This window comes from Microchirus variegatus (genome assembly GCF_963457635.1).
Source record: "Microchirus variegatus genome assembly, chromosome: 1".
NCBI classification, from domain to species: domain Eukaryota; kingdom Metazoa; phylum Chordata; class Actinopteri; order Pleuronectiformes; family Soleidae; genus Microchirus; species Microchirus variegatus.
Genome location: NC_139802.1, coordinates 45328800 through 45356451, shown reverse-complemented (window position 1 = coordinate 45356451; position 27652 = coordinate 45328800). Strand labels below are relative to the sequence as shown.

Here is a 27652-nt window from a genome sequence, read left to right as displayed (position 1 = left end):
CGTGGATTTAAGAAAAAAAAAAAGAACGAGATAAAATCCCTGGGTTTGTCAACGGACTCCGGTGTGGTCACAGAGAAAATAATCTTCATTTATTTAAACGCGTTCGTCCGTCTAACTCCAGACTTTTTAAAACGGTCCGACTGAAATTTGACGAAATTAAATTTGACGCATTTATGCCGCGTCGATTTCAAAATATTTGAAATACAAAAATGTTAAAATCACTCGTGTGTCGCACTTTATCAGCAGTTTCCCTGAAGCTGAAACCATTAACTCCTCATTAACTCCACTTTTTTTTGCAACCAGTGGAGTCGCCCCCTGGTGGCTATTCAGCAGATTCTCATTTCCTGCGTAGCTTCAGGGGGGGAAACGTGGAAGCCTACGTCCTTTTATTTATTTATGTTTCGTTATCATATATATACACAGTCTACGGACAATATACAGTGAGTGGAGTGGGAAGGAGAAGGTCAACAGTGTGCTGCCAACTAGTGGTCGGAGGATTAACTACTACATTAAAATCACCGATACAGTATAATGCCATGAAATATTGCGATATTTTAGTTTATCGCAAATTTCTTTCAATGGAAAAAAAAAAACACCTAATGCTAACAAGCTGAAAGCAGATATATCGCCACCTAGTGGCGTGGAGGCAGACGCGATAAATACGTATTTGTGCTCATTTTAACGGCGTTAAATTGCGCGTGAAAACGGAATGACTGTGCGTCACATGACCCCCACTTCAAAAAAAAAAGGAAACCATCCCTTTAAGGGTATCTAATGGTAAATGTTCATCTTAAATAAGCACTTGTTTTTTTTTTTATTTCGCATTGATGTAAAAATGTTTATCATTCACTCAAAAAAAAAACTAACAAACAAACAAACAAAAAAAGCCCTGAAGACGCTTTTAGAGCGACGATCGTGTGACTCGTCGAGAGGTCGACGACAGAAACGCTGGAGTTCAGCAGAGTTCGCAAAGTCCGTCCAGCAGTTTGCAACCTGACTTTGGGTCGAATCGCGAGATGTTATATATATAAATATATATATATCGTTATATATTTATATTTATATTTATAGATATAAAAAAAACAAAATTTTCCTGATTTTTGAAAAACTGAGACGAGATAAAGTTAGAAATCTCAGAGGATTTAAAGGCTACGGTCGTCGTCGGTGTTTTCGAGCTGGTGAAGTGAGTTTTACGTGTTATTGCTGCTTCGAGGTTTTCCTGCGATGTCGTCGTCGTCGTCGTCGTTCCGGGAAAAAATCACGGACGACGTTTGTCGCGACGTTGTCCGGTAAAAAGTCGCCGGCTGAGACAAACGGATCAGTTCGTTTCTCCTTGAGTTTGTTTGGTTTTGGTTTGTCGTCTTGATTTCGATGATGATGATGATGATGATGATGAAGAACCTGAGGCTGGTGAACGGACAACATCTGGAGAGAAAAAGAGGAGAAAAAAAAGACGGAATTAGCGAAAAAACTTCATCGACAACACGTGGTGTTTAAAGAAGAAGAAGAAGAAGAAGTTTATTTACCATGAGAGCCGATTCATCCACGATCAAATGAATCGTCAACTATCGAGTGTTTTTTTTTTTTGAATCGTTAAAACCAGTTTCTGTCATTTTTCAGCTTCTTAAACATGAAGATTTCGCTCCGTAAAATAAAAACAAATCATTCAAACTGAATTATTTTGGTTCGTGGACAAAACAAAACGTTTGATAAACATTTTTCTGACGGTTTAATCAATTACGAAAAGAATCGTTAGCTGCACAAGTGATTGTCCGATACTGATATCACAAACTCACGTATCTACTGATACGATATCGCAAACTTAAGTCTACCGATACTGATATCGCAAACTCAAGTCTACCGATACCGATATCGCAAACTCAAGTCTACCGATACCGATATCGCAAACTCAAGTATCTACCAATACCGATATCGCAAACTCAAGTATCTACCAATACCGATATCGCAAACTCAAGTATCTACCGATACTGATATCGCAAACTCAAGTCTACCGATACCGATATCGCAAACTCAAGTCTACCGATACTGATATCTCAAACTCAAGTCTACCGATACCGATATCGCAAACTCAAGTCTACCGATACCGATATCGCAAACTCAAGTCTACCGATACCGATATCGCAAACTCAAGCATCTGCTGATACCGATATCGCAAACTCAAGTATCTACTGATACAGATATCGCAAACTCAAGCATCTACTGATACCGATATCGCAAACTCAAGTATATACCGATACCGATATTGCAAACTCAAGTATCTACCGATATCGCAAACTCAAGTATCTACCGATAACGATATCACAAACTCAAGTATCTACTGATACCGATATCGCAAACTCAAGCATCTACCGATATCGCAAACTCAAGTATCTACCGATAACGATATCACAAACTCAAGTATCTACTGATACCGATATTGCAAACTCAAGTATCTACCGATATCGCAAACTCAAGTATCTACCGATAACGATATCGCAAACTCAAGTATCTACTGATACCGATATCGCAAACTCAATTATCTACCGATACTGATATCGCAAACTCAAGTATATACCAATATCGCAAACTTAAGTCTACCGATACCGATATCGCAAACTCAAGTCTACCGATACCGATATCGCAAACTCAAGCCTACCGATACCGATATCGCAAACTCAAGCATCTGCTGATACCGATATCGCAAACTCAAGTATCTACTGATACAGATATCGCAAACTCAAGCATCTACTGATACCGATATCGCAAACTCAAGTATATACCGATACCGATATTGCAAACTCAAGTATCTACCGATATCGCAAACTCAAGTATCTACCGATAACGATATCACAAACTCAAGTATCTACCGATAACGATATCACAAACTCAAGTATCTACTGATACCGATATTGCAAACTCAAGTATCTACCGATATCGCAAACTTAAGTCTACCGATACCGATATCGCAAACTCAAGTATTTACTGATACCGATATCGCAAACTCAAGCATCTGCTGATACCGATATCGCAAACTCAAGTATCTACCGATACCGATATTGCAAACTCAAGTATCTACCGATACTGATATCGCAAACTCAAGTATATACCGATATCGCAAACTTAAGTCTACCGATACCGATATCGCAAACTCAAGTATCTACCGATACTGATATCACAAACTCAAGTATATACCGATATCGCAAACTTAAGTCTACCGATACCGATATCGCAAACTCAAGTATTTACTGATACCGATATCGCAAACTCAAGCATCTGCTGATACCGATATCGCAAACTCAAGTATCTTCCGATATCGCAAACTCGAGTGTCGACCGATACCGATATCCAGACTATCTTACTGATAAACAGGAAGTGAAATATAAATAAATCTAAAATCTAAATACTATTTTTATTTAGTATTTGCGAAATCAAATATTGCGATATTCTTACACAAAACGGGGAGCGTGGGCGCTTGGCACCACCTAGTGGACGGATATGTCCATTTATTTTCTTTAATGCTAATCCACAAAACGTTTATTTGTATCAGTAAAAAAGAGTTTATCGCAACATGTACTCGTGATTAAGGATGGGCCGATACCACTTTTTTGTGTCCGATACCGATATTGCAAACTCACGTGTCTACTGATACCACGAACTCAAGTATCGACTGACAGGATATTGCAAACTCAAGTATCTACCGATACCGATATCGCAAACTCAAGTATCTGACGATATCACAAACTCAAGTCTCTACCGATATCGCAAACTCAAGTATTTACTGATACCGATATCACAAACTCAAGTATCTACTGATACCGATATCGCAAACTCAAGTGTCTTCCGATATCGCAAACTTGAGTGTCGACCGATACCGATATCCGGGCTATCTTACTGATAAACAGGAAGTGAAATATAAATAAATCTAAAACCTAAATACAATTTTTAATTAGTATTTGCGAACTCAAACATTGCGATATTCTCACACAAACGGTGGGCGCTTGGCACCACCTAGTGGACGGAAATGTCAATTTATTTTCTTTAATGCTAACCCGCAAAACGTTTATTTGTATCAGTGAAAAAAATATCGCAATATTTCACAGCGTCACTCAGGACGTGATGTCCACGAGCACCAGTCGGATGTTTGTGTAAGAAGCAGCAGGAACTATTTTTAGCGCCGCGTCCACGCTGATATCCTCCCCCCCCAAACGAGTGAAATGTGCCCATAATTGCGACGTCTCGTCCCTCGACTGAACCTGAATGGACTCGTTAAGCTCGACGCGATAAAAGCCACTTAATAAAAAGTGAGAGAAGAAAAAAAAAAAAATCAAACCCTCTGCTGCTCAAACGACCTCCTGCGGAACAATAAAGAGCAAACTCTGCTCCCATCAACGCGAAGAGCCTCGCCGCTAATTATTAGCTTCTCCATTAACCCCGCGACACCTCCTGCTGCATTAATGAGACGACTGGGGGACATGTTTTTGGGGGACGAGGGACGTCTTTAGCCTCGTGAAGAGAGAGGAATAATGTAATTATGAATAAGACGGCGGAGCAAAACGCTCTCAGCGGGAGGGAGATCAAATATGTCCTCCTCCTTAGTGCAGCCTCTTATTCAACTGTAGAGCTAACGCTAGGTATCTTCTCCTTTTTTATTTCAATTCTTCTTCTAATAATAATAATAATAATTCACAGCAGACACTTAGTACACTGAGACGTGTAAACACTGCCCTCCACACTTCTTTATCGCCTCAAATCTTCATTTAAAAACGTAGCTGAAAATTAGCCGCGTCATCGCGAGGCTAACTTTAAGCTAACTTCATGAGCGTTAGCCTCTTTGTGGAGTTCACTTTGTTGTGTCTTGTTTTTTAAAATGAAGAGACAAATAAAAGGAGAGAATATGTGAAGATAAACACACGTGGACATAACTATAATCATTTAGCCTGTATTTCTGCATTTTAGTGTGTATTTCTGTGTTTTAGTGTAGTTTTAATGTGTATTTCTGCATTTCAGTGTGTATTTCTGTGTTTAAGTGTAGGTTTAATGTGTATTTCTGTGTTTTAGTGTAGTTTTAGCCTGTATTTCTGCATTTTAGTGTGTATTTCTGTTTTAGTGTGTATTTCTGTGTTTTAGTGTAGTTTTAATGTGTATTTCTGCATTTCAGTGTGTATTTCTGTGTTTAAGTGTAGGTTTAATGTGTATTTCTGCGTTTTAGTGTAGTTTTAATGTGTATTTCTGCATTTCAGTGTGTATTTCTGTGTTTAAGTGTAGGTTTAATGTGTATTTCTGCGTTTTAGTGTAGTTTTAGCCTGTATTTCTGCATTTTAGTGTGTATTTCTGTGTTTTAGTGTGTATTTCTGTGTTTTAGTGTAGTTTTAATGTGTATTTCTGCGTTTTAGTGTAGTTTTAGCCTGTATTTCTACATTTTAGTGTGTATATCTGTGTTTTAGTGTAGCTGTAGTGTGTTTACTGTGTTTTAGTGTAGTTATAGTGTGTATTTCTGAGTTTTAGTGTAGTAATAGTGTGTATTTCTGTGTTTTATTGTAGTTATAGTGTGTATTTCTGTGTTTAGTGTGTATTTCTGTGTTTTAGTGTGTATTTCTGTGTTTTAGTGTAGTTATAGTGTGTATTTCTGTGTTTTATTGTAGTTATAGTGTGTATTTCTGTGTTTAGTGTGTATTTCTGTGTTTTAGTGTAGTTATAGTGTGTATTTCTGTGTTTTATTGTAGTTATAGTGTGTATTTCTGTGTTTAGTGTGTATTTCTGTTTTTTAGGGTAGTTATAGTGTGTATTTCTGTGTTTTATTGTGTATTTCTGTGTTTTAGTGTAGTTAAAGTGTGTATTTCTGTGTTTTATTGTAGTTATAGTGTGTATTTCTGTGTTTAGTGTGTATTTCCGTGTTTTAGTGTAGTTATAGTGTGTATTCTGTGTTTTAGTGTAGTTATAGTGTGTATTTATGTGTTTTAGTGTAGTTATAGTCAGGCTAACTTTAAGCTAAATTCCTCTTTGTGGAGTTCACTTTGTTGTGTCTTGTTTTTTTAAAATGTAGAGACAAAAAAAAGGAGAGATCTGGAGATAAACACACGTGGACATAACTATAATCATTTAGCCTGTATTTCTGCATTTTAGTGTGTATTTCTGTGTTTTAGTGTAGTTTTAATGTGTATTTCTGCATTTCAGTGTGTATTTCTGTGTTTAAGTGTAGGTTTAATGTGTATTTCTGCGTTTTAGTGTAGTTTTAGCCTGTATTTCTGCATTTTAGTGTGTATTTCTGTGTTTAAGTGTAGGTTTAATGTGTATTTCTGCGTTTTAGTGTAGTTTGAGCCTGTATTTCTACATTTTAATGTGTATATCTGTGTTTTAGTGTAGCTGTTGTGTGTTTACTGTGTTTTAGTGTAGTTATAGTGTATTTCTATGTTTTACTGTGTTTTAGTGTAGTTATAGGGTGTATTTCTGTGTTTTAGTGTTGTTATAGTGTGTTTACTGTGTTTTATGTGTTGTTATAGTGTGTTTTTCTGTGTTTTAGTGTTGTTATAGTGTGTTTTTCTGTGTTTTAGTGTAGTTTTAGCTTGTATTTCTGAGTTCCAGTGTGTATTTCTGTTTTAGTGTAGTTATAGTGTGTATTTCTGTGTTTTACTGTGTTTTAGTGTAGTTATAGTGTGTATTTCTGTGTTTTAGTGTAGTTATAGTGTGTATTACTGTGTTTTACTGTGTTTACTGTGTTTTAGTGTAGTTTCAGTGTGTATTTTTGTGTTTTATTGTAGTTATAGTTAGGCTAACTTTAAGCTAACTTCCTCTTTGTGGAGTTCACTTTGTCGTGTCTTGTTTTTAAAACGTAGAGACAAAAAAAAGGAGAGAAGATGTGAAGATAAACACACGTGGAGATAATGACTTTAATTATTTAGCGTTTATGTTTATATTTAAATTCACAGGAAGTCTCTTTGTTGTTGTGAAGCTTCAGTTTTCAGGAGGAGAACGTTTTTCTGTGTGTCATCGTTTTACTGTGTGTGTGTGTGTGTGTGTGTGTGTGTGTGTGTGTGTGTGTGTGTGTGTGTGTGTGTGTGTGTGTGTGTCTTCCAATAAGACAATCAGTGGCTCAGTCTTAATTACTCCCTAATAATTAGAAAATCATGATAATCTGCTGCTTAATTGAAGCGGCTGAGTGACAGTAGACACACACACACACACACACACACACACACACACACACACACACACACACACACACACACAGTCTTGTACAGCTGCCACAGTGAGGACACCTTAACCTTAAACATAACAATTAAATTGTTCAGACAGAATGTCTTTTTTTTGTCCTCACAAAGATGTACACACACACACACACACACACACACTCTCTCACACACACACACACACACTCTCTCTCACACACACTCACACACACACACACACACTCTCTCTCACACACACTCACACACACACACACACACACACACACACACACACAGCAGTTATCAGTGTAGTGAATGACTTTGAAGCAGATAATTCTTTGTGTCTCTACATCCACTAATTAACAGCAGCAGAAAGAATCCTGCAGGAGTCTGACCACACACACACACACACACACACACCCCCCCCCACACACACACACACACGGTCTCTGCAGTGTAATTCTTTGTTTCAGTGTAGTTTTAGTGTGTATTTCTGCATTTTAATGTAGTTATAGTGCGTATTTCTGTGTTTTACTGCAGTTTTAGCATGTACATCTCTGTGTTTTAGCGTAGCTTTAGTGTGTATTTCTGTGTTTTAGTGTAGTTTTACCGTGTATTTACGAATTTCAGTGTAACTACAGTGTGTATTTCTGCGTTTCAGTGTCATTTTACTGTGCATTTCTGCATTTCAGTGTAGTTTTAGTGTGTATTTCTGTGTTTTAGTGTAGTTATAATGTGTATTTCTGTGTTTTATTGTAGTTACAGTGTGTATTTCTGTGTTTTATTGTAGTTATTATGTGTATTTCTGGAATATAGCGAGTATTTCTGTGCTTTAAGTGTAGTTATAATGTGTATTTCTGTGTTTTATTGTAGTTATAATGTGTATGTCTGGGTTATAGTGTGTATTTCTGTGTTTTATTGTAGTTATAATGTGTATTTCTGGGTTATAGCGTGTATTTCTGTGTTTTAGCGTGTCGATCATGTATATGTTATAATTCAGTTCATGTAAAAGCGCAGAAGTGGTTCTAAACTCTGTTGTGTTCACGGTGTTGGACGTGTGTTTACTGTGTTTATTGTGTTTTCTGTGTTTTCTGTGTTTTCTGCTCGTGTGATAAAAATAAATAGAAAAACTTTTTTTTCATCGACGCTGGTCTTTTGCCAGTTTTTGCTTCCTCAGCTTTTCCTGGCAGCTTCAACGCAGCGACACTCGTTTTTTTATTAGAAAAAAAAATAAGAGCTGCTGCTTTTGCTTCCTCTCTGTTTCAGTGTGTGTGTGTGTGTGTGTGTGTGTGTGAGTGTGTGTGTGTGTGTGTGCGAGCTGAACGTAAAGACTGAAGAGGAGGAGGAGGCGACACCAGCTCAGCCATAAAAACACCAATAAATAAATGAACAGCAGCAGGAAACAAAGTGAACAGGCCGAGGTTTTGGCAAACATTTAAAAATGCTACACACACACACACTCAGTGACACACACACTCAGTGACACACACACACACACACACACTGACCCTCTCTCTCTCTATAAAAACACATTAGTAATCACTCGTCAACTCTCAGCGGCTCTTTTGGCCCAATCTGCATAAATCTGCATTAATGGAAGAGTTTTTTTCTCTCTACAGGAAACAAATGTGTTTAAAAACACTCCGTTTATACGTGTGTGTGTGTGTGTGTGTGTGTGTGTGTGTGCGTGTGTGTAAACATCACACAAACAATGACAGAGGCGCGAAATATCTAAGCGATATTTTGCGCGGTGATATTACATCGCTTTTGAAACACTAAGTATCTATAAATACTTTATTAATAAACAATAAACTTTTTAGCGGATTAGCATAAAAAAAAACAAAAAAAATAAAAAATCAATTGACGTTTCAGTCCACTAGATGGTGCCAAGTGCTGTTGTGTGAGTTTATCGCAACATGTGCTCGTGATTAAGGATGGGCCGATACCACTTTTTTGTGTACGATACCGATATCGCAAAGTCACGTATCTACTGATACCACGAACTCAAGTATCTGCCGATATCGCAAACTTGAGTGTCGACCAATACCGATATCGCAAACTCAAGTATCTACTGATACCGATATCGCAAACTCGAGTACCTACCAAAACCGATATTGCAAACTCGAGTGTCGACTGATACCGATATCGCAAACTCAAGTATCTACCGATACCGATATCACAAACTCAAGTATCTACCGATATCACAAACTCAAGTGTCTACCGATATCGCAAACTCAAGTATCTGCCGATATCGCAAACTCGAGTGTCGACCAATACCGATATCGCAAACTCAAGTATCTACTGATACCGATATCGCAAACTCGAGTACCTACCAAAACCGCTATCGCAAACTCGAGTGTCGACTGATACCGATATCACAAACTCAAGTATCTTCTGATACCGATATCGCAAACTCGAGTACCTACCAAAACCGCTATCGCAAACTCAAGTATCTACCGATACCGATATCACAAACTCAAGTGTCTACCGATATCGCAAACTCAAGTATCTGCCGATATCGCAAACTCGAGTGTCGACCAATACCGATATCGCAAACTCAAGTATCTACCGATACCGATATCCTAAACTCAAGTATCTACTGAAACCGATATCACTAACTCAAGTATCTACTGATACCGATATCACAAACTCGTCCGATACAGTCATTGTAGAGTATTTATGAACGTATGAAGCTATTAGCGACACATTTGTGCTAAGTCATTTCTGAGTCTTTTGATAATATCGTAACGCGACTTAAATATCGCGCTAATATCAATTCCGACTCTTGTGAATCACAGGGTTCAGTATCAAACAAACAAACAAACAAACAAACATGACTTGTTGTGTAATAAGTAAGTCTTTCTGCGTCTGCACTGCGTTGCCATGTTGCCGTGGTAACCCTGAGACCTGGCTAAGCAGAGGGTGATGGATGAACGTGTGAACTTCTCAAAGTAAATGTTTTTTAATCTAGTTTTGTTTACAGAGTCGGCACAGTGGAAATATAAGTGATAAGCAAACAACACAAACACACACATCACATTAACACACACACACACACACACAAGCTCACAACCCATCAATCACACACACACACACACACACACACAGTGTGTTAGTCTGCTGCTGCACGGCTGAGTTTCAATCAGACACAGAAACACATCAGCATTCACCACACACACACACACACACACACACACACACACACACACACACACACACACGCACACACACACACACACTAGTGCATCAGTACAGCGATGATTAATCATTATTAATCCCAGACTAAATGAACAGTCGTCTGTTTAGTTTGTTGAGTTTTCAGCTTCTTAAATGTGAATATTTTTATCGTTTTTTCTGGACAAATCAGGACATTTGAGGACATTTGAGGACATTTGAGGACATTTGGGGACATTTGGGGACACGTCATCATTTATGGACAAAACAATCAACACATTAAGCTTTAGGTTGTTGTTTTGAACGTGAAATAATATAATTAGGCACTGGTATACTTCCACGCACATGCCACGTCACATATCGCGGACACTTGTATACTAGCGCGTCAGGGTCCTGTAGTACCCCCACTTCACCACCGGGTGGCGTCTCCGTCGGACACGTCTGGTTCGAGCCGGTTCGAGGGTCAGACGACTCTCCTTGGCGACTTCTTCTTCTGTTGTCGGAATGGTTTTTCCCTGACATTCGGTGAGCGGGGCTCAATACTCCACCTACTGGTGAGGCGGAGATTGACGCAATTCAAGTCCCGTGCACTCCAAGTCAAACAGGGCCTTAAACCTGTGCGAAGTTTTGTGGCGAAAAGCCTCTTTGACGTCGCTCAGATTTTACCGTCACATTCTCAGATGTGAGGTCACGCGAGTCTTTGCTAATGCTAACTGCTAACGTGCGTTTGTTTTTGTTAAAGAATGTTACTAAAACCACGCCGTCTTTATCTCGCTCTCTCTCACCCGTCTCTCGTCTTCAGGCCGGCGTCTTCCCCTCGAAAAGCTCCCGGGTGTTTTCGGCGACCCGCGCCAAACCGTCGGCCATCAGCGCCTCCTCCAGGCTCCTCCTGGCCTGGCGCACCTTCAGCTCCTGCTCCCTGCACACACACACACACACACACACACACACGTCTTTACCACATTGTGGGGACCACGTTCGGGATCGGGCATAATGTCCCTACAAGGAAAAATGTCCTCACAATAAAGGTGTTTTGCCAGGGGCGTGGTCCACACAAGCATAGAAAGACAAGACAAAGATACACACACACACACACACACGTCTTTACCACATTGTGGGGACCACGTTCGGGATCGGGCATAATGTCCCTACAAGGAAAAATGTCCTCACAATAAAGGTGTTTTGCCAGGGGCGTGGTCCACACAAGCATAGAAAGACAAGACAAAGATACACACACACACACACACACACACATATCTTTACCACATTGTGGGGACCACGTTCAGGACCGGGCATAATGTCCCCACAATAAAGGTGTTTTGCCAGGTGCGTGGTCCACACAAGCATAGACAGACAAGAGCACACACACACACACACACACACACACACACACACATACAGGTCTTTACCACATTGTGGGGACCACGTTCAGGACCGGGCATAATGTCCCCACAATAAAGGTGTTTTGCCAGGTGCGTGGTCCACACAAGCATAGACAGACAAGAGCACACACACACACACACACACACACACACACACACGTCTTTACCACATTGTGGGGACCACGTTCGGGACCGGGCATAATGTCCCCACAATAAAGGTGTTTTGCCAGGTCCGTGGTCCACACAAGCATAGAAAGACAAGAGCACACACACACACACACACACACACACACACACACACACACACACACACACACACACACACACACACACACACACACACACACACACACACACACACACACACGTCTTTACCACATTGTGGGGACCACGTTCGGGACCGGGCATAATGTCCCCACAATAAAGGTGTTTTGCCAGGTGCGTGGTCCACACAAGCATAGAAAGACGAGAGCATACATACACACACACACACACATTCATGTATTTACCACATTGTGGGGACCACGTTCTCATCATTGATCAACATTTTCAAAATAAGAGGCTCAGACTTCAGACGCAGGCGTTCGCTCAGGATTTAAAAATAACTTAAAGAGTTTAAAGTGAGAGAAAGAGAGAGAGAGAGAGAGAGAGAGAGAGAGAGCCATTTAAATCAACAGAGAGAGAGAGAGACGGAGGGGGCGGGGTCAAGGTTTACGAAGCTTAAAGAAAGAAAGAGACGAGAAGAGGAAACATTTTTAAAAACCATTAAAGTTATAAAGCGAAACAATAAGAAATGAAAGAAGATGAGAGAGAGAGAGAGAGTGAGAGAGAGAGAGAGAGAGAGAGAGAGAGAGAGGGAGGGAGAGAGGAGATGAGAAGGTGGAGGAGGAGAGAGAGGAATGAGAGCAATTTAGGAAGACATGAGCATTCAGCTGGAGGAGGGAGGAGAAGAGGAATTGGAAATTAATGGAGGGGAGAGATAAGAAAAGGAGGAGGAGGAAGAGGAGGAAGGAGAAGCCTGGAGGAAGAAGAGGGAGGAGGAAGAAGAGGAAGAAGAGGAAGAGGAGGGGGAGGGAAAAACAAAGGATGAGGTGGTTTTATGGAAGAAATTTGAAAGAAGGACGAGAGGAAAGAAAGAAAAAAGAAGGAAGGATAGGTGAGGAGGAAAGATGGAAAGAAATGAGGAAGGAAAAATGAAAGAAGGAAGGGAGAAAGGAGAGATGGAAAGAAGAAGGAAGAAGATAAGGAAAGAAGAAGGAAGGAAAGAAGAAGGAAGGAGAGAAGGAAAGAAGAAGGAAGGCAAGGAAAGAAGAAGGAAGGAAGGAGAGAAGGAGATAAGGAAAGAAGAAGGTAGGAAGGAGAGAAGAAGGAAGCAAGGAGAGAAGGAAAGGAAAAGGAAGGAATGAGAGAAGGAAAGAAGAAGGAAGGAAGGAGAGGAGAAAAGGAAAGAAGAAGGAAGGAAGGAGAGAAGGAAAGAAGAAGGAAGGAGATAAGGAAAGAAGAAGGAATGAAGGAGAGATGGAAAGAAGAAGGAAGTAAGGAAAGAAGAAGAAAGGAATGAGAGAAGGAAGGAAGGAGAGAATGAAAGAAGAAGGAAGGAGAGAAGGAAAGAAGAAGGAAAGGAAGGAGAGAAGGAAAGAAGAAGGGAGGAATGAGAGAAGGAAAGAAGAAGGAAGGAAGGAGAGAATGAAAGAAGAAGGAGGGAAGGAGAGAAGGAAAGAAGAAGGAAAGGAAGGAGAGAAGGAAAGAAGAAGGAAGGAAGGAGAGAAGGAAAGAAGAAGGAAAGGAAGGAGAGAAGGAAAGAAGAAGGGAGGAATGAGAGAAGGAAAGAAGAAGGAAGGAAGGAGAGAATGAAAGAAGAAGGAGGGAAGGAGAGAAGGAAAGAAGAAGGAAAGGAAGGAGAGAAGGAAAGAAGAAGGAAGGAAGGAGAGAAGGAAAGAAGAAGGAAAGGAAGGAGAGAAGGAAAGAAGATGGGAGGAAGGAGAGATGGAAAGGAAAAGGAAGGAATGAGAGAAGGAAAGAAGAAGGAAGGAAGGAAAGAAGAAAGAAGGTGAGAAGGGAGGAGAGATGGAAAGAAAAAGGAAGGAAGGAAAAAAGAAAGAAGGAAGGAGTGAAGGAAAGAAGGTGAGAAGGGAGAAGAGATGGAAACAAGGAAAGAAGGAAGGAGACGACAGAAAAGAGCTCATGAATAATGTGAAGGATTAAGGAAAATGAAGGTAAGGAGACAAGGAAATGTTTAAGGAGACGAGGAGGATTTGGAGGAAAGGGAACAAATGAAAAGGTCGAGGAGGAAGGAGGGAAGGAGAAAACGTATAAGGATTCAAGGAAACGATACGAGGAGAGAAAGAGGTGAAATAAAAAGGCAGAGGAGGAACTAGGAAAGGAGGGAGGAGACACTGAAGGAGACGAGGAGAGGTAATAGGGAAGAAGCGAAGGGAAGAGGAGAGGAGATGAAGGGAGTGAAGGATGCAGTGATGGATTTCACTGAGTGTGTGAGCTGTAATGGCTTCAGCCAGCTGTTCACACACACACCCACACACAGTGTGACCACAGTGCCCCCTGCTGTCAGGCTACAGTAACTGTCCATGTGTTCTGGTGTCATGTGATCACATTATTGATGATTTATCAACAGGAAATAAAAAATGTAAAAAAAATCACATATATTTGACCTGAAATCAAACTTCACGTCAACATAAATCACTACTTTATAAAAAATATATCATAATTGTTTTACGTATATTAGTCTAAACAGAGGACATATACGTGCTCATTTGCATATAGAGCGGGAAAGTGAGGTCAAAGGTCAAAAATGTGACCGATATTAGCTGTAAATATTGTTCATATTTGAGCCAGGTGTCACTCAAAGTGTGTAAAAATCAGAGAAATATAAATAAAAATAAGTTTTCACACCAGGTCATGTGACACAGAACAGGAAGTAGTTTCTCTCGTCTGTAGTTCAAATAACGAGGAAGTAAAAAATGTGTAAAGTAAAATGTAAAGTTTTTTTATACGACGGCGGTGAGGAGGAGGAGGAGGAGGAGGAGGAGGAGGTGAAAGTTTAACGCTAACAGAGATTTTCATTCACCGCTGATAAGAACCAGAAACAGGAAGTGAGGAGAGCAGATAACTGCTAACTGCTAACGCTAAAACAACAACAACACGTAGCTGCAGTTTTCAAACTTTAACGGAATCAGCAGTTTGCTAACTTTTGTCATATAAATAAAAAATGATATTATAATATATTATAATAATACATTATAATATATTATATATTCATATACGTTGCGCTAATGCATGTTAACACGCGTTAGCGCACGGCGCGTTTCCATGACGACTGACCGGAAAAAGACGCGCGCATGACATCATGTTTGCGTGCCACGACACCGGAGTCCAGGCACCGTTTACCAGTTAGCTCCGTTAGCTCCTTTTAGCTCCTTTTAGCGTTAGCCTACAGTGGGACTGGAGCGGTCTGTTTATTAAAGGAAAAGAGCAGCGCTAACAAATATATACGTGCGCCTCTGTTTTTAAAGGTTAGCGTTACTTTAGAGACACATATTAACAAATCGGGAGTCGCGTAAACAGGACGTCACGCGCGTCTTTTTCCCGGTCAGTCGTCATGGAAACGCGCCGTGCGCTAATGTGCGTTAACGCCGACGCCGTTAAACGCCTTTGACGCGTTAACGTTTGACAGCACTCATTTATTTATAAAAAAAAAAATAATATAGCGATAAAAATAATACTTACAAAAGGTAAAATAAAAGCACCGTGTGGACGTCGACATTCGCAAAAACTCGCCAAACTCGGCGTACGCATCGGGGACTGCGGAAACGATGCGACCGAGTTTTAGCGCGATCCTCGCGTTAACGTTGACGCCGTTAAACGCCGTTGACGCGTTAACGTTTAACAGCACTCATTTATTTATATATATATAAAAAAAATAATAATAATACTTAAAAACGGTAAAATAAAAGCACCGTGTGGACGTCGACGTTCGCAAAAACTCGCCAAACTCGGCGTACGTGTCGGGGACCGCGGAAACGACGACGCGACCGAGTTTTAGCGCGATCCGATTAATTTTGCAGGAATTATCGCCATAATAATAATATTGTTTTTTTTTTTTTTTTACCGGGGTCTTTGAATGCATCTCGTTAGCTGTGCACTGTTAAAATCAACAATAATCAGGATTACAGAGACGGATCGAGCAGCTGCTGCTGGACGCTGTTCGGTCATGGAGGAGCTCACGTCCTCAGCATTTCTCTGGTGGCGTCTGCCTCCTCCTCCTCCTCCTCCTCCTCCTCGCTCCATCGCTCCTCTCCTCTGATGGCCTGTCTCCTCTCTCATCACCCTCCTCCTCCTCCTCCTGATGACTCCCAGCAGCGAGCGAACATCCGTCATTCGCTCTCAGCCGGCGACGGGAAAATAAATAATCGTCATTCCTGCTCGGACTCCGTGACTCACAGAGTCGACTCGAGGTTTTTTAATCCAGATTAAAAGACGGAGACGGAGGTGTGGGCGGAGCTAGAGCCTGGGATTAGCGAGCGTCTCTCTCGTTTGTACCTGATGTGTTCGTCGGTGACGGTGAAGGCCTTGCACGGCGGCTGCGTCGCGTTCAGCCAGATCGCCGGGTTCTTCTCGGCCGCCGCCGACGTCTGCCCCGTGATCGGAGACGAGCTCATGTGGAGAGCGCTGGCGATGGCCGACAGGAGGGTGTGGTCTCCGGGGTCTGGACCCACACCTGTGCACGCACACACACACACGTTACACTTTATTTGTAGACAGACTATATATATATGTATATATATATACATATATATATATAAAACATACATACAGCATATATGTATGTGTATATATGTATACATTTACATGTATGTATGTGTATAAATGTGTATGTTTGTATGTATGCATGTATGTATGTATATATACACATACATACATATATACACATTTATGTACGTGTATATATATGTACATATGTATATACATATATACATACATACACATACATATGTATGTATGTGTATAAATGTGTATGTTTGTATATATGTGTATGTACATGTATGTATGCATGCATGTATGTATATATACACATACATACATATATACACATTTATGTACGTGTATATATATGTACATATGTATATACATACATACATACATACACATACATATGTATGTATGTGTATACAATACATATATGCACACACATACATACACATATATGTATGTGTATATATACATATATACACATACATACATACATACACATATGTATGTGTATATATACATATATGTATGTGTATATATACATATATACACATACATACATACACATATGTATGTGTATATATACATATATACACATACATACATACACATATATTTATGTGTATACATATACATACATATATGTATACATATATACACACATACATCCAGTATATAAATACACATTTATATACATATATATGCATACATATACATACATATATGTGTACATATATATACACATACATACAGTATATATATATATATATAAACATACATACATATATTTATATACATATATACATACACACACACACACATATATATATAATACAAATAATACAAAAAATGTCTTAAACAACACGAATGTTCCGTCTTTACGATTTACATTTTATATTTAAATATCTTATTTTTTTCAATAAAAATGATGCTAATTTAAATATCAGATACGTGAAACGGGTAAATAAAAAAACAACGTTTAACTGAAAAAATAAAATAAAGTTTCAGTCTGCGATAAATCTGCAGAATTAAAAGACGAGATGAGATCGAGAGAGGACGAATAAATGATTAGAGGTCAGAGGTCAGAGGTCAGAGGTCAGAGGCGCAGACTCACTCTGAATGCCTTTGGGCAGACTCATGGTCCTCAGAACTTCCTCTTGGACGTCAAACGACCGGAGATCTTTGAGCCTCCTCTCCCAGAACAGCTGCACACACACACGCACACACACACACACACACACACACACACGCTTTACATTATAAATGTCTTGTAAATATTGTACAGTTCCAGTAAAGTACCACAGGGGGGAGCCTGACATGAAACTTTCATAACGATGCAAATGATCCGTCCCATCCCCAGGACCTGGTCCTCATGGAGACCAGAACCTGCGTCTCACCTGTCTGGGCTGCTCCGTCGCTCTCTGTGGGTCGGCCTTCACCTTGTTGCCGGGGTGATTGGTCACCTTGGTAACGGGCTGTTTGAAAATGGACGCCGTCTGTCTGATGGGCAGAGCTGTGTTCAGATCTGGTTTACCTCCCTGAACCAGGACACAGAGAACACACAGGGTTAGTCCTTCACTCACTCCTTCCTTATGTCCTTGATTCCTTCTCTCCTTCGTGGTCTCTTTGATCTGTGTGTGTGTGTGTGTGTGTGTGTGTGTGTGTGTGTGTGTGTGTGTGTGTGTGTGTGGGGGGACTGTAAAGAGTTAACTCTGTGGGTTTCACACACAACAACAACAGGAAGTCAGAGTGTGTGTGTGCGCTCTGTAATGATGTGTGACAAACACACACAGAGACGCACACACACACACGCACACACGCATGTACACACACACACAGACGCACACACAGACGCACGCACGCACACACACGTATGCACCCGCACACACACACACACACACAAACACCCACGCACGCTAACACACACCCACGCACACAGACACACACATAGACACGCACACACAAACCCACACACGCACACACAGACACGCACGCACACACACACCCACGCACACACACACACACACACCCACGCACACACCCACGCACGCACACACGCAGACACGCACACACACACCCACGCACACACACACACACACACCCACGCACACACACACACACACACCCACGCACGCACACACGCAGACACGCACACACAAGCACACACAGACACACACACCCACGCTCACACGCAGACATGCACGCACACACACACGCACACACCCACGCTCACACACAGACACACGCACACACACACACCTGCAGTTATCACACATATGTCCTCGCTCAGCGTTAAAGGAACAATTCAACACTTCACATAAACACAATGAGAGGATGAGTCACTTTAAAGGATGAATGAGTGATTCTAGAATTATTCATTATCATCCGTTTGTCTGAAAACCACTGATCTGAGACCACGTCCTAGAGTTAGATCAAGGTCAAAGGTCAGGGTCAGGGTCTAGAGAAGGCATTCATCTGTTTTGTGTCTCGCTGTAAGACAACATACATGTGTAAGGCTGTTTCTGTCGTAAACACTGACCTTGTCAGGACCTGTGGTCCACATGGAGCCCAGAACCTGGTCCTAATAAGGCAGAACCTCATTTCTGACGTGTGGTTTAAGCTCGATGTAAGATTTTTGTGAGGACCAACAACGTCAAGTGAGGACATTTTGGGAAAAACATGGACATTTTAAACTGGTCCTTACAACTGAGGTCAGGGTTAGATTTAGGTCAAAGATCAGGATTAGGCTTGGTTAAGGTTAGGGTTAGGGTTATGTTTACAAGAGTCTCACCAAGACTTCTGTACAAAAAAAGGCTGTTTAACACTGATCTGATCAGGACCAGACGTCCTCACAGAGACCAAAACCTGGTCCTAATGAGGCAGAACCTCATTTCTGACGTGGGGACATTTTAAAACTGGTCCTCACAACTTTAAAGGGCTTTTTTTTAAGGGTCAGAATTAGGTCAAAGGTCAGGATTAGGCGAGATTAAGACTATGTTTGTGTCTCACCAAGACTGCTGCACAAAATAAAGGTTGAAGGCTGTTTAACACTGATCTTATCAGGACCAGACGTCCTCACAGAGACCTAAACCTGGTCCTAATGAGGCGGAACCTCATGGTTCAGGTTCTGGACCATATCCTGTGTGTGTGTGTGTGTGTGCTGAGCTGAAGACAAATGAAGTTCCATTCCAGGAGACGAGGACCAGAAAATGTCAATAATCCACAGGAAGTGAGGACATTTTCTTTGATCCTCGCCTTTTTAAAGGGTTTCAAAGACCTGGTTCTAGTGGTTTTTTTATCCGTGATGGTTCAGTTTAGGAAAAAAGGCCTTGAGACTGTAGTATGTCTCTGAGTGTCCTCGCGAGGACACCTGGACAAGGATACGTGTGTGTGTGTGTGTTCATGCGTGTATTCTCACTTCTTTTTTTCTGTGTGTGTGTGTGTGTGTGGGAGGAGCTTTGTGCTGCTGTTATCTCTGGTCCAAAGACTGCAGTTCACACACACACGCGCACACACACACACACACACACACACACACACACACACGCACATTAAAGCTGTGTTTAATGCTCTAAACAAACGTCTAACTGCCCACAACAACACTCTGATACGAGCCATAAACCTGAAACATCGCCGCGTCGACGCTTCAGCGAGCGCTAACACAAAGACAGAAGTGTGTGTGTGTGTGTGTGTGTGTGGCGGCGCCGCGTCACGTGACCAGAGCTGCACTCAGCCGTCTGCATTTATTTTGAGATAAAAGACGACAAACAGATGATCGTTTAAATAAAAAGCAGCAGCAGCAGCAGCACAAGTAAGGTTCTCGAGGCTGCGACGTCAACGCAAACACAAACGTCCTCAAGACTTTAGACAAACAGCGAGACGTTTACGAGACAAAGAGAAGTGAAACTCAGCGGCGAGATGACGAAAAGCAAATGTTTGTTATGGTTTAGCTTTATTTATCCAGACAAAAACACTGTTTCTAATCATTTTAATCCCTATTTCGCGACAATGCTGCGTTTACAGGAAACTTTAAGGGCGGAAAAACATAAAGATCGCGTCTGTAAAGAACTCAACGCTGTAGTACATGTGCCAGGCCTGCGTGTGGCGCTGTAACGCTGCCACAGAAATACAAAGACCAAATACAGAGGCAAATTTTTTTTTTTTTAAAAAAGAAGCAGATTCTACTAAACTCCGTTTGCGTGAGTACGAACGGGCGAGTACGGACGCGCTTTTACTTTGAAAGGCCGACAGGAAATGTTGCGTTTGTGACAAACAGAGACGCAAAAATTTGCGTGAGAGAGAGAGAGAGCTCTGTTGCCAGTAAGTCGTACCAGGAAATTTAATCTGATTATCTAAACTCCGAGTCTGAGGACGACGAAAAACACGAACTCCGAGTCAGAGGATGACAAAAAACGCGAAGTCTGGGTCAGAGGACGACGAAAAATGCGAAGTCTTGGTGAGAGAACGGCGGAAAAATGCGAACTCTGAGTCTGAGGATGACAAAAAACGCGAAGTCTTGGTGAGAGAACGACGAATAATGCGAACTCTGAGTCGGAGGGCGAAAAACGCGGACTCCGAGTCGGAGGACGGCGAAAAACGCGAACTCCGAGTCGGAGGACGACGAAAAACGCAAACTCCGAGTCTGAGCACAACCAAAAACACGGGCAAACGCTGAGGACGGCGAAAAACACAAACTCCGACTCAGTTTGCGTGAATACGGACGCGAGAGCGTCGAGCGCTTTTACTTTGAAAGGCCGACAGGAAATGTTGCGTTTGTGACAAACGGAGACGCAAAGATTGCGTAAGAAAAAGAGAGCTCTGTTGCCAATAAGTCGTACCAGGACATTTAATCTGATTATCTGACAGCAAACCATGTGACCGCGCTCAGAGGCTCCGCCCGTATAATAAGCCCCTCCCCCTCCACAGGTGTGTGTGTGTGTGTGTGTGTCGCCGTTACCTTGGCCAGGTTGAGCGCGTCGTGTCGCAGCCTCTGCTTGCTCTTCTGAAGCTTCCCGGGCATCATCTTCCCCGTCCGGAAGTCGAAGCACGCCAGATCCACGCTGTTGCCGAGGTAACGCGACAACTGCGGCTTACTGCGGAACTTCTTTCCTGTCGGACTGAAGAGAAAATAAAACAAAAAGACGTTTTAATTTGCGTGGAACGTCGTCAAAGCGGGTAATAAACAAAACACCAGGTACGCTCACCGACGGAAAAGCTAATATTATTAGACATCGACTAACGTTCGTTGAATAAGCAGCTACATCTTTGACGTATTTGCTCGTGCTAGCGCCATCTATGTTTTTTTTGTTTTATCTACATATTGCTGCGACATTGATGCGTCTGACGATGATGAAATAACACAAACTTTGACGAAAAACACAAACTCCGAGTCAAAGGTTCGACAAAAGCACGAACTCTGTGGTCAACGAAAAATGTGAAGTCTGAGAACGATGAGAAACGCGAACTCTGAGTCAGAGGTTGATGAAATACACGAACTGTGAGTCTGAGGACGACGAAAAACACGAACTCTGAGGACGACGAAAAACTCGAACACTGCGGTTGATGAAAAACGCGAACTCCGAGTCAGAGGTTGACAAAAAACGCGAACTTTGAGGACGACGGAAAACGGGAACTCTGAGGACGACATAAAACGCGAACTCTGAGGACGACGAAAAACACGAACTCTGAGTCAGAGGACTATGAAAACGCAAACTCTGAGTCAGTGGACGACGAAAAACGCGAACTCTGAGGACGACGAAAAACGCGTACTCTGATTACACCGAAAAACACGAACTCTAAAGACAACGATAAACACAAACTCTGAGGACGACGAAAAACGCGAACTCTGAGGACGACGAAAAACACGAACTCAGAGTCAGAGGACTATGAAAACGCAAACTCTGAGTCAGTGGACGACAATAAACACAAACTCTGAGGATGACGAAGAACGCGAACTCTGAGGACGACGAAAAACGCAAACTCTGAGGATGACGAAGAACGCGAACTCTGAGGACGACAAAGAACGCGAACTCTGAGGACGACAAAGAACGCGAACTCTGAGGACGACGAAAAACGCGAACTCTGAGTCAGAGGACTATGAAAACGCAAACTCTGAGTCAGTGGACGACAATAAACGCAAACTCTGAGGATGACGAAGAACGCGAACTCTGAGGACGACGAAAAACGCGAACTCTGAGGACGACAAAGAACGCGAACTCTGAGGACGACGAAAAACGCGAACTCTGAGTCAGAGGACTATGAAAACGCAAACTCTGAGTCAGTGGACGACAATAAACACGAACTCTGAGGACGACGAAAAACGCGTACTCTGATTACACCGAAAAACACGAACTCTAAAGACAACGATAAACACAAACTCTGAGGACGACGAAAAACGCGAACTCTGAGGACGACAAAAAACACGAACTCAGAGTCAGAGGACTATGAAAACGTAAACTCTGAGTCAGTGGACGACAATAAACACGAACTCTGAGGACGACGAAAAACGCGTACTCTGAGGACGCCGAAAAACACGAACTCTGCAGACGACGATAAACACAAACTCTGAGGACAACGAAGAACGCGAACTCTGAGGACGACGAAAAACGCGAACTCTGAAGACGACGAAACACACGAACTCTGAGGACGTCGAAAAACGCGAACTCTGCCGACGACGAAAAACACGAACATATAGATAAAACGTAACGTAGAAAACAGAAACATAAAAAAAACATTGCAAAATTAAGCCTCAACCTTCACGCTGCTGACAAAATCAAGATGTCGACCGATATGAGTTTTTCTACGACTGATTGTGAAAGCAGCTGTTAAGATAACACCAAATCAGTATCATACTATCATTATACATTTTTCAAAAATAAAAATATTTTATAATACACATAGATATATATATATATATATAAAATGGCAAATATCGGTCCAATCTGCTGCGACATTAATGTGCAAAATATTGCGTTAATTTTCACGACGGCAGAGACTGAACGAACTCGGGGAAAAGCCTGTGTGTCAGTGTTGTTCCTGTCAAACTGTTTGTTTTTATTAGATTCACAGCACGTAAAAAATGTGTGAGATGTTGTGAGCAGCAGCTTCAGCAGCAGCTTCAGCAGCAGCAGAAACAGCAGCAGCAGCTTCAGCAGCAGCAGATGCCTCAGCAGGGTGTTGCTGCTGTTCCAGTAAGTCGACCCGCTGACCGCTCTCCTTTACTGGAACTGATGAGTCACGTTACACCGCAAAAACTGAAAGAGCGAAGCAGAAGAACCGCAGCTGTGAAACCGCCGAGCTGCTCCCGCGTTCTGCTGAAGGTCCACGAGTCACGTGACAGGAAGCTGCTGACGCGCGGCAAAACAGGAAGTCTGGGCGCGCGCGCGGCCTTTGAAAGACCAGAGAGAAGAAAAAAAAAAAATAAGAGCGTCACACGGCCTGACCACAGACGTGACCGACGTTTCCTCTGTGGACGAGAGTGAAGAGTGACGAGACAAAAAAGAACAAGGAAAACACAGCTGTTTGATTTCCTGTGTTCAGAGGAGAGCACGAAAAACACGAAGTCTGAGTAAAAGGACGTCGAAGAAAACGAAGTCTGTGGACTACGAAAAACACGAAGTCTGAGTAAAAGGACGTCGAAGAAAACGAAGTCTGTGGACTACGAAAAACACGAAGTCTGAGGGTGTCGAAGAACACGAAGTCTGAGTACGACAAAAAACACAAAGTCTGAGTACGACAAAAAACACGAAGCCTGAGGACAACAGAAAACACAAAGTCTGAGTCCGAGGAAACCGCGAACTCTAACGAAAAACACGAAGTCTGAGTAAGAGGACGACAGAAAACACGAACTTTGACGAAAAACGCGAACTCTGAGAGCGACGAAAAACACAAAGTCCGAATCTGAGGACAGTGAAAAACACAAACTCTGAGGACGACGAAAAACACGAACAATAAGGACGTCGAAAAACACAAACTCTGAGGACGACAAAAACATGAACTCTATAAGGACAACAAAGAACACAAACTCTGAGGACGACAAAAACACGAACTCTGGGGACGACAAAAACACGAACTCTATAAGGACGACAAAAACAAAAACTCTAAGGACAACAAAAACACGAACTCTATAAGGACGACAAAAACACGAACTCTGGGGACGACAAAAACACGAACTCTGGGGACGACAAAAACACGAACTCTGGGGACGACAAAAACACGAACTCTGGGGACGACAAAAACACGAACTCTGGGGACGACAAAAACACGAACTCTATAAGGACGACAAAAACAAAAACTCTAAGGACAACAAAAACACGAACACTATAAGGACGACGAAAACACAAACTCTAAGGACAACAAAAACACGAACTCTGAGGACGACAAAAACACGAACTCTATAAGGAAGACGAAAACACAAACTCTAAGGACAACAAAAACACGAACTCTATAAGGATGACAAAAACACAAACTATAAGGACGACAAAAACACGAAGTATAACGACGAAATACACAAACTCTAAGGACAACAAAAACACGAACTCTGAGGACGACAAAAACACGAACTCTATAAGGATGACAAAAACACAAACTCTAAGGACAACAAAAACACGAACTCTATAAGGATGACAAAAACACAAACTATAAGGACGACAAAAACACGAAGTATAACGACGAAATACACAAACTCTAAGGACGACCAAAAACACGAACTCTGAGGACGACGAAAACACAAACTCTATAAGGACGACAAAAACACGAACTCTATAAGGACGACAAAAACACGAACTCTATAAGGACGACAAAAACACGAACTCTAAGGACGACAAAAACACAAACTATAAGGACGACAAAAACACGAAGTATAACGACGAAATACACAAACTCTAAGGACGACCAAAAACACGAACTCTGAGGACGACAAAAATTCGAACTCTATAAGGACGACAAAAACACGAACTCTATAAGGATGACAAAAACACGAACTCTAAGGACGACAAAAACACGAACTCTAAGGACGACAAAAACACAAACTATAAGGACGACAAAAACACGAAGTATAACGACGAAATACACAAACTCTAAGGACGACCAAAAACACGAACTCTGAGGACGACGAAAACACAAACTCTATAAGGACGACAAAAACACGAACTCTGAGGACGACAAAAATGCGAACTCTATAAGGACGACAAAAACACGAACTCTAAGAACGATGAAAAACACGAACTCTAAGGACGACAAAAACACAAACTCTATAAGACGACAAAAACACAAACTCTATAAGGACAACAAAAACACGAACTCTAAGGACAACAAAAACAAGAACTCTAAGAACGATGAAAAACACGAACTCTATAAGGACGACAAAAACACAATCTCTATAAGGACGACAAAAACACGAACTTTAAGGACAACAAAAACACGAACTCTAAGGACGACTTTAAACACGACCTCTGAGGACGACTTTAAACACGAACTCTGAGGACGACAAAAACACGAACTATAAGGACGACAAAAACACGAACTCTGAGGACGACGAAAAACACGAACTCTATAAGGACGACGAAAACACAATCTCTATAATGTCGACAAAAACACAAACTCTAAGGACGACAAAAACACGTACTCTATAAGGACAACAAAAACACGGACTCTAAGAACAATGAAACCACAAACTCTAAGAACGACAAAAACAGGAACTCTAAGGACGACAAAAACACGAACTCTATAAGGACGACAAAAACACGGACTCTAAGGACGACAAAAATACGAACTCTATAAGGACGACAAAAACACTGACTCTAAGGACGACAAAAATACGAACTCTATAAGGACGACAAAAACACGGACTCTAAGGACGACAAAAATACGAACTCTATAAGGACGACAAAAACACTGACTCTAAGGACGACAAAAATACGAACTCTATAAGGACGACAAAAACACGGACTCTAAGGACGACAAAAATACGAACTCTATAAGGACGACAAAAACACGGACTCTAAGGACGACAAAAATACGAACTCTATAAGGACGACAAAAACACGGACTCTAAGGACGACAAAAATACGAACTCTATAAGGACGACAAAAACACGGACTCTAAGGACGACAAAAACACGAACTCTAAGGACGACAAAAACACGAAGTATAACGACGAAATACACAAACTCTAAGGACGACCAAAAACACGAACTCTGAGGACGACAAAAACACGAACTCTATAATGACAACAAAGAACACGAACTCTGAGGACGACAAAAACACGAACTCTGGGGACGATAAAAACACGAACTCTGAGGACGACAAAAAATGCGAACTCTATAAGGACGACAAAAACACGGACTCTATAAGGACGACAAAAACACGGACTCTAAGAACGACGAAAAACACATTTCGTATTCAGACTCGTAGGTTGATGTTTCTCACAGCTCCGACTTACGATTTTTGTCAATAAAACGCAGAATAAAACCACACCTAAAGAAAAATTGCAGCGCTGTTCATATAATTTCTACTATAAATCATAAACTGAAACCATGTCAACATTAATAACGTTACTTTTTCGTGTCGGTATCAGTTCACAAATACGATTAGCATCGATGACTCATCGACATCCGGTCGTGTTGCGACGTCACGTAGAGCGAGGACAAACGAAACAAAAACAAACAAACAAACTTCCCTGACCACTGTCACGTTCACGCGCTATGATCTCTGGTGACGTCACAGAGCCGTGACGAGAGAGCCGATCGATCGATCGATCGACCGAGAGCGACCGGTGAGCGGTTCCCGGACGTGATCGGTGACCGATCGATGAGTGTGATCACCTGTAGTAGTAGACGTCGCTCTTCCCGGCGCTCAGCCCGGACTTCCTGATCACTTCCTCTTTCTTCCAGCCGGGCGGCAGCGCGGGACAATCCGTCCTCTTCTTCTCCATCCTCACTCACGGCTGTCGCGGCGACTCGAGTCCGGTCAAGTCGATCGAAGACCGGGGAGGGGAGTCCCCTGACTCGGTGACAGGCGGCGTGGCGGTGAACGCAGCAGCGGGCGGCGGACGTTAGGTTCCCCGGCACAGCGGCTCTGCCTGCCTGCCTGCCTCCCTCCGCTCTCGGCGCTCCCGCTTCGGGTGAAATAAGTTTCCCGGTCCGGTCCGGAAGTGAAGATGTCG

General features: G+C 41.9%; 1 protein-coding gene across 1 annotated transcript; it reads right to left on the bottom strand.

Moving 5' to 3' along the window:
• Nucleotides 1–1296: 1296 nt before the first annotated feature.
• Nucleotides 1297–27421, bottom strand: mbd2 (methyl-CpG binding domain protein 2; the record flags this gene model as incomplete). The annotated part of the gene is made up of 7 exons (XM_083888148.1): nucleotides 1297–1425; nucleotides 11126–11259; nucleotides 16280–16457; nucleotides 17604–17694; nucleotides 17887–18027; nucleotides 21447–21606; nucleotides 27312–27421. 6 exons carry the CDS (start codon nucleotides 27419–27421, stop codon nucleotides 11139–11141), a joined length of 801 nt encoding a protein of 266 aa, XP_083744274.1. The 3' UTR covers nucleotides 1297–1425; nucleotides 11126–11138.
• Between the last annotated feature and the right edge of the window lie 231 nt (nucleotides 27422–27652).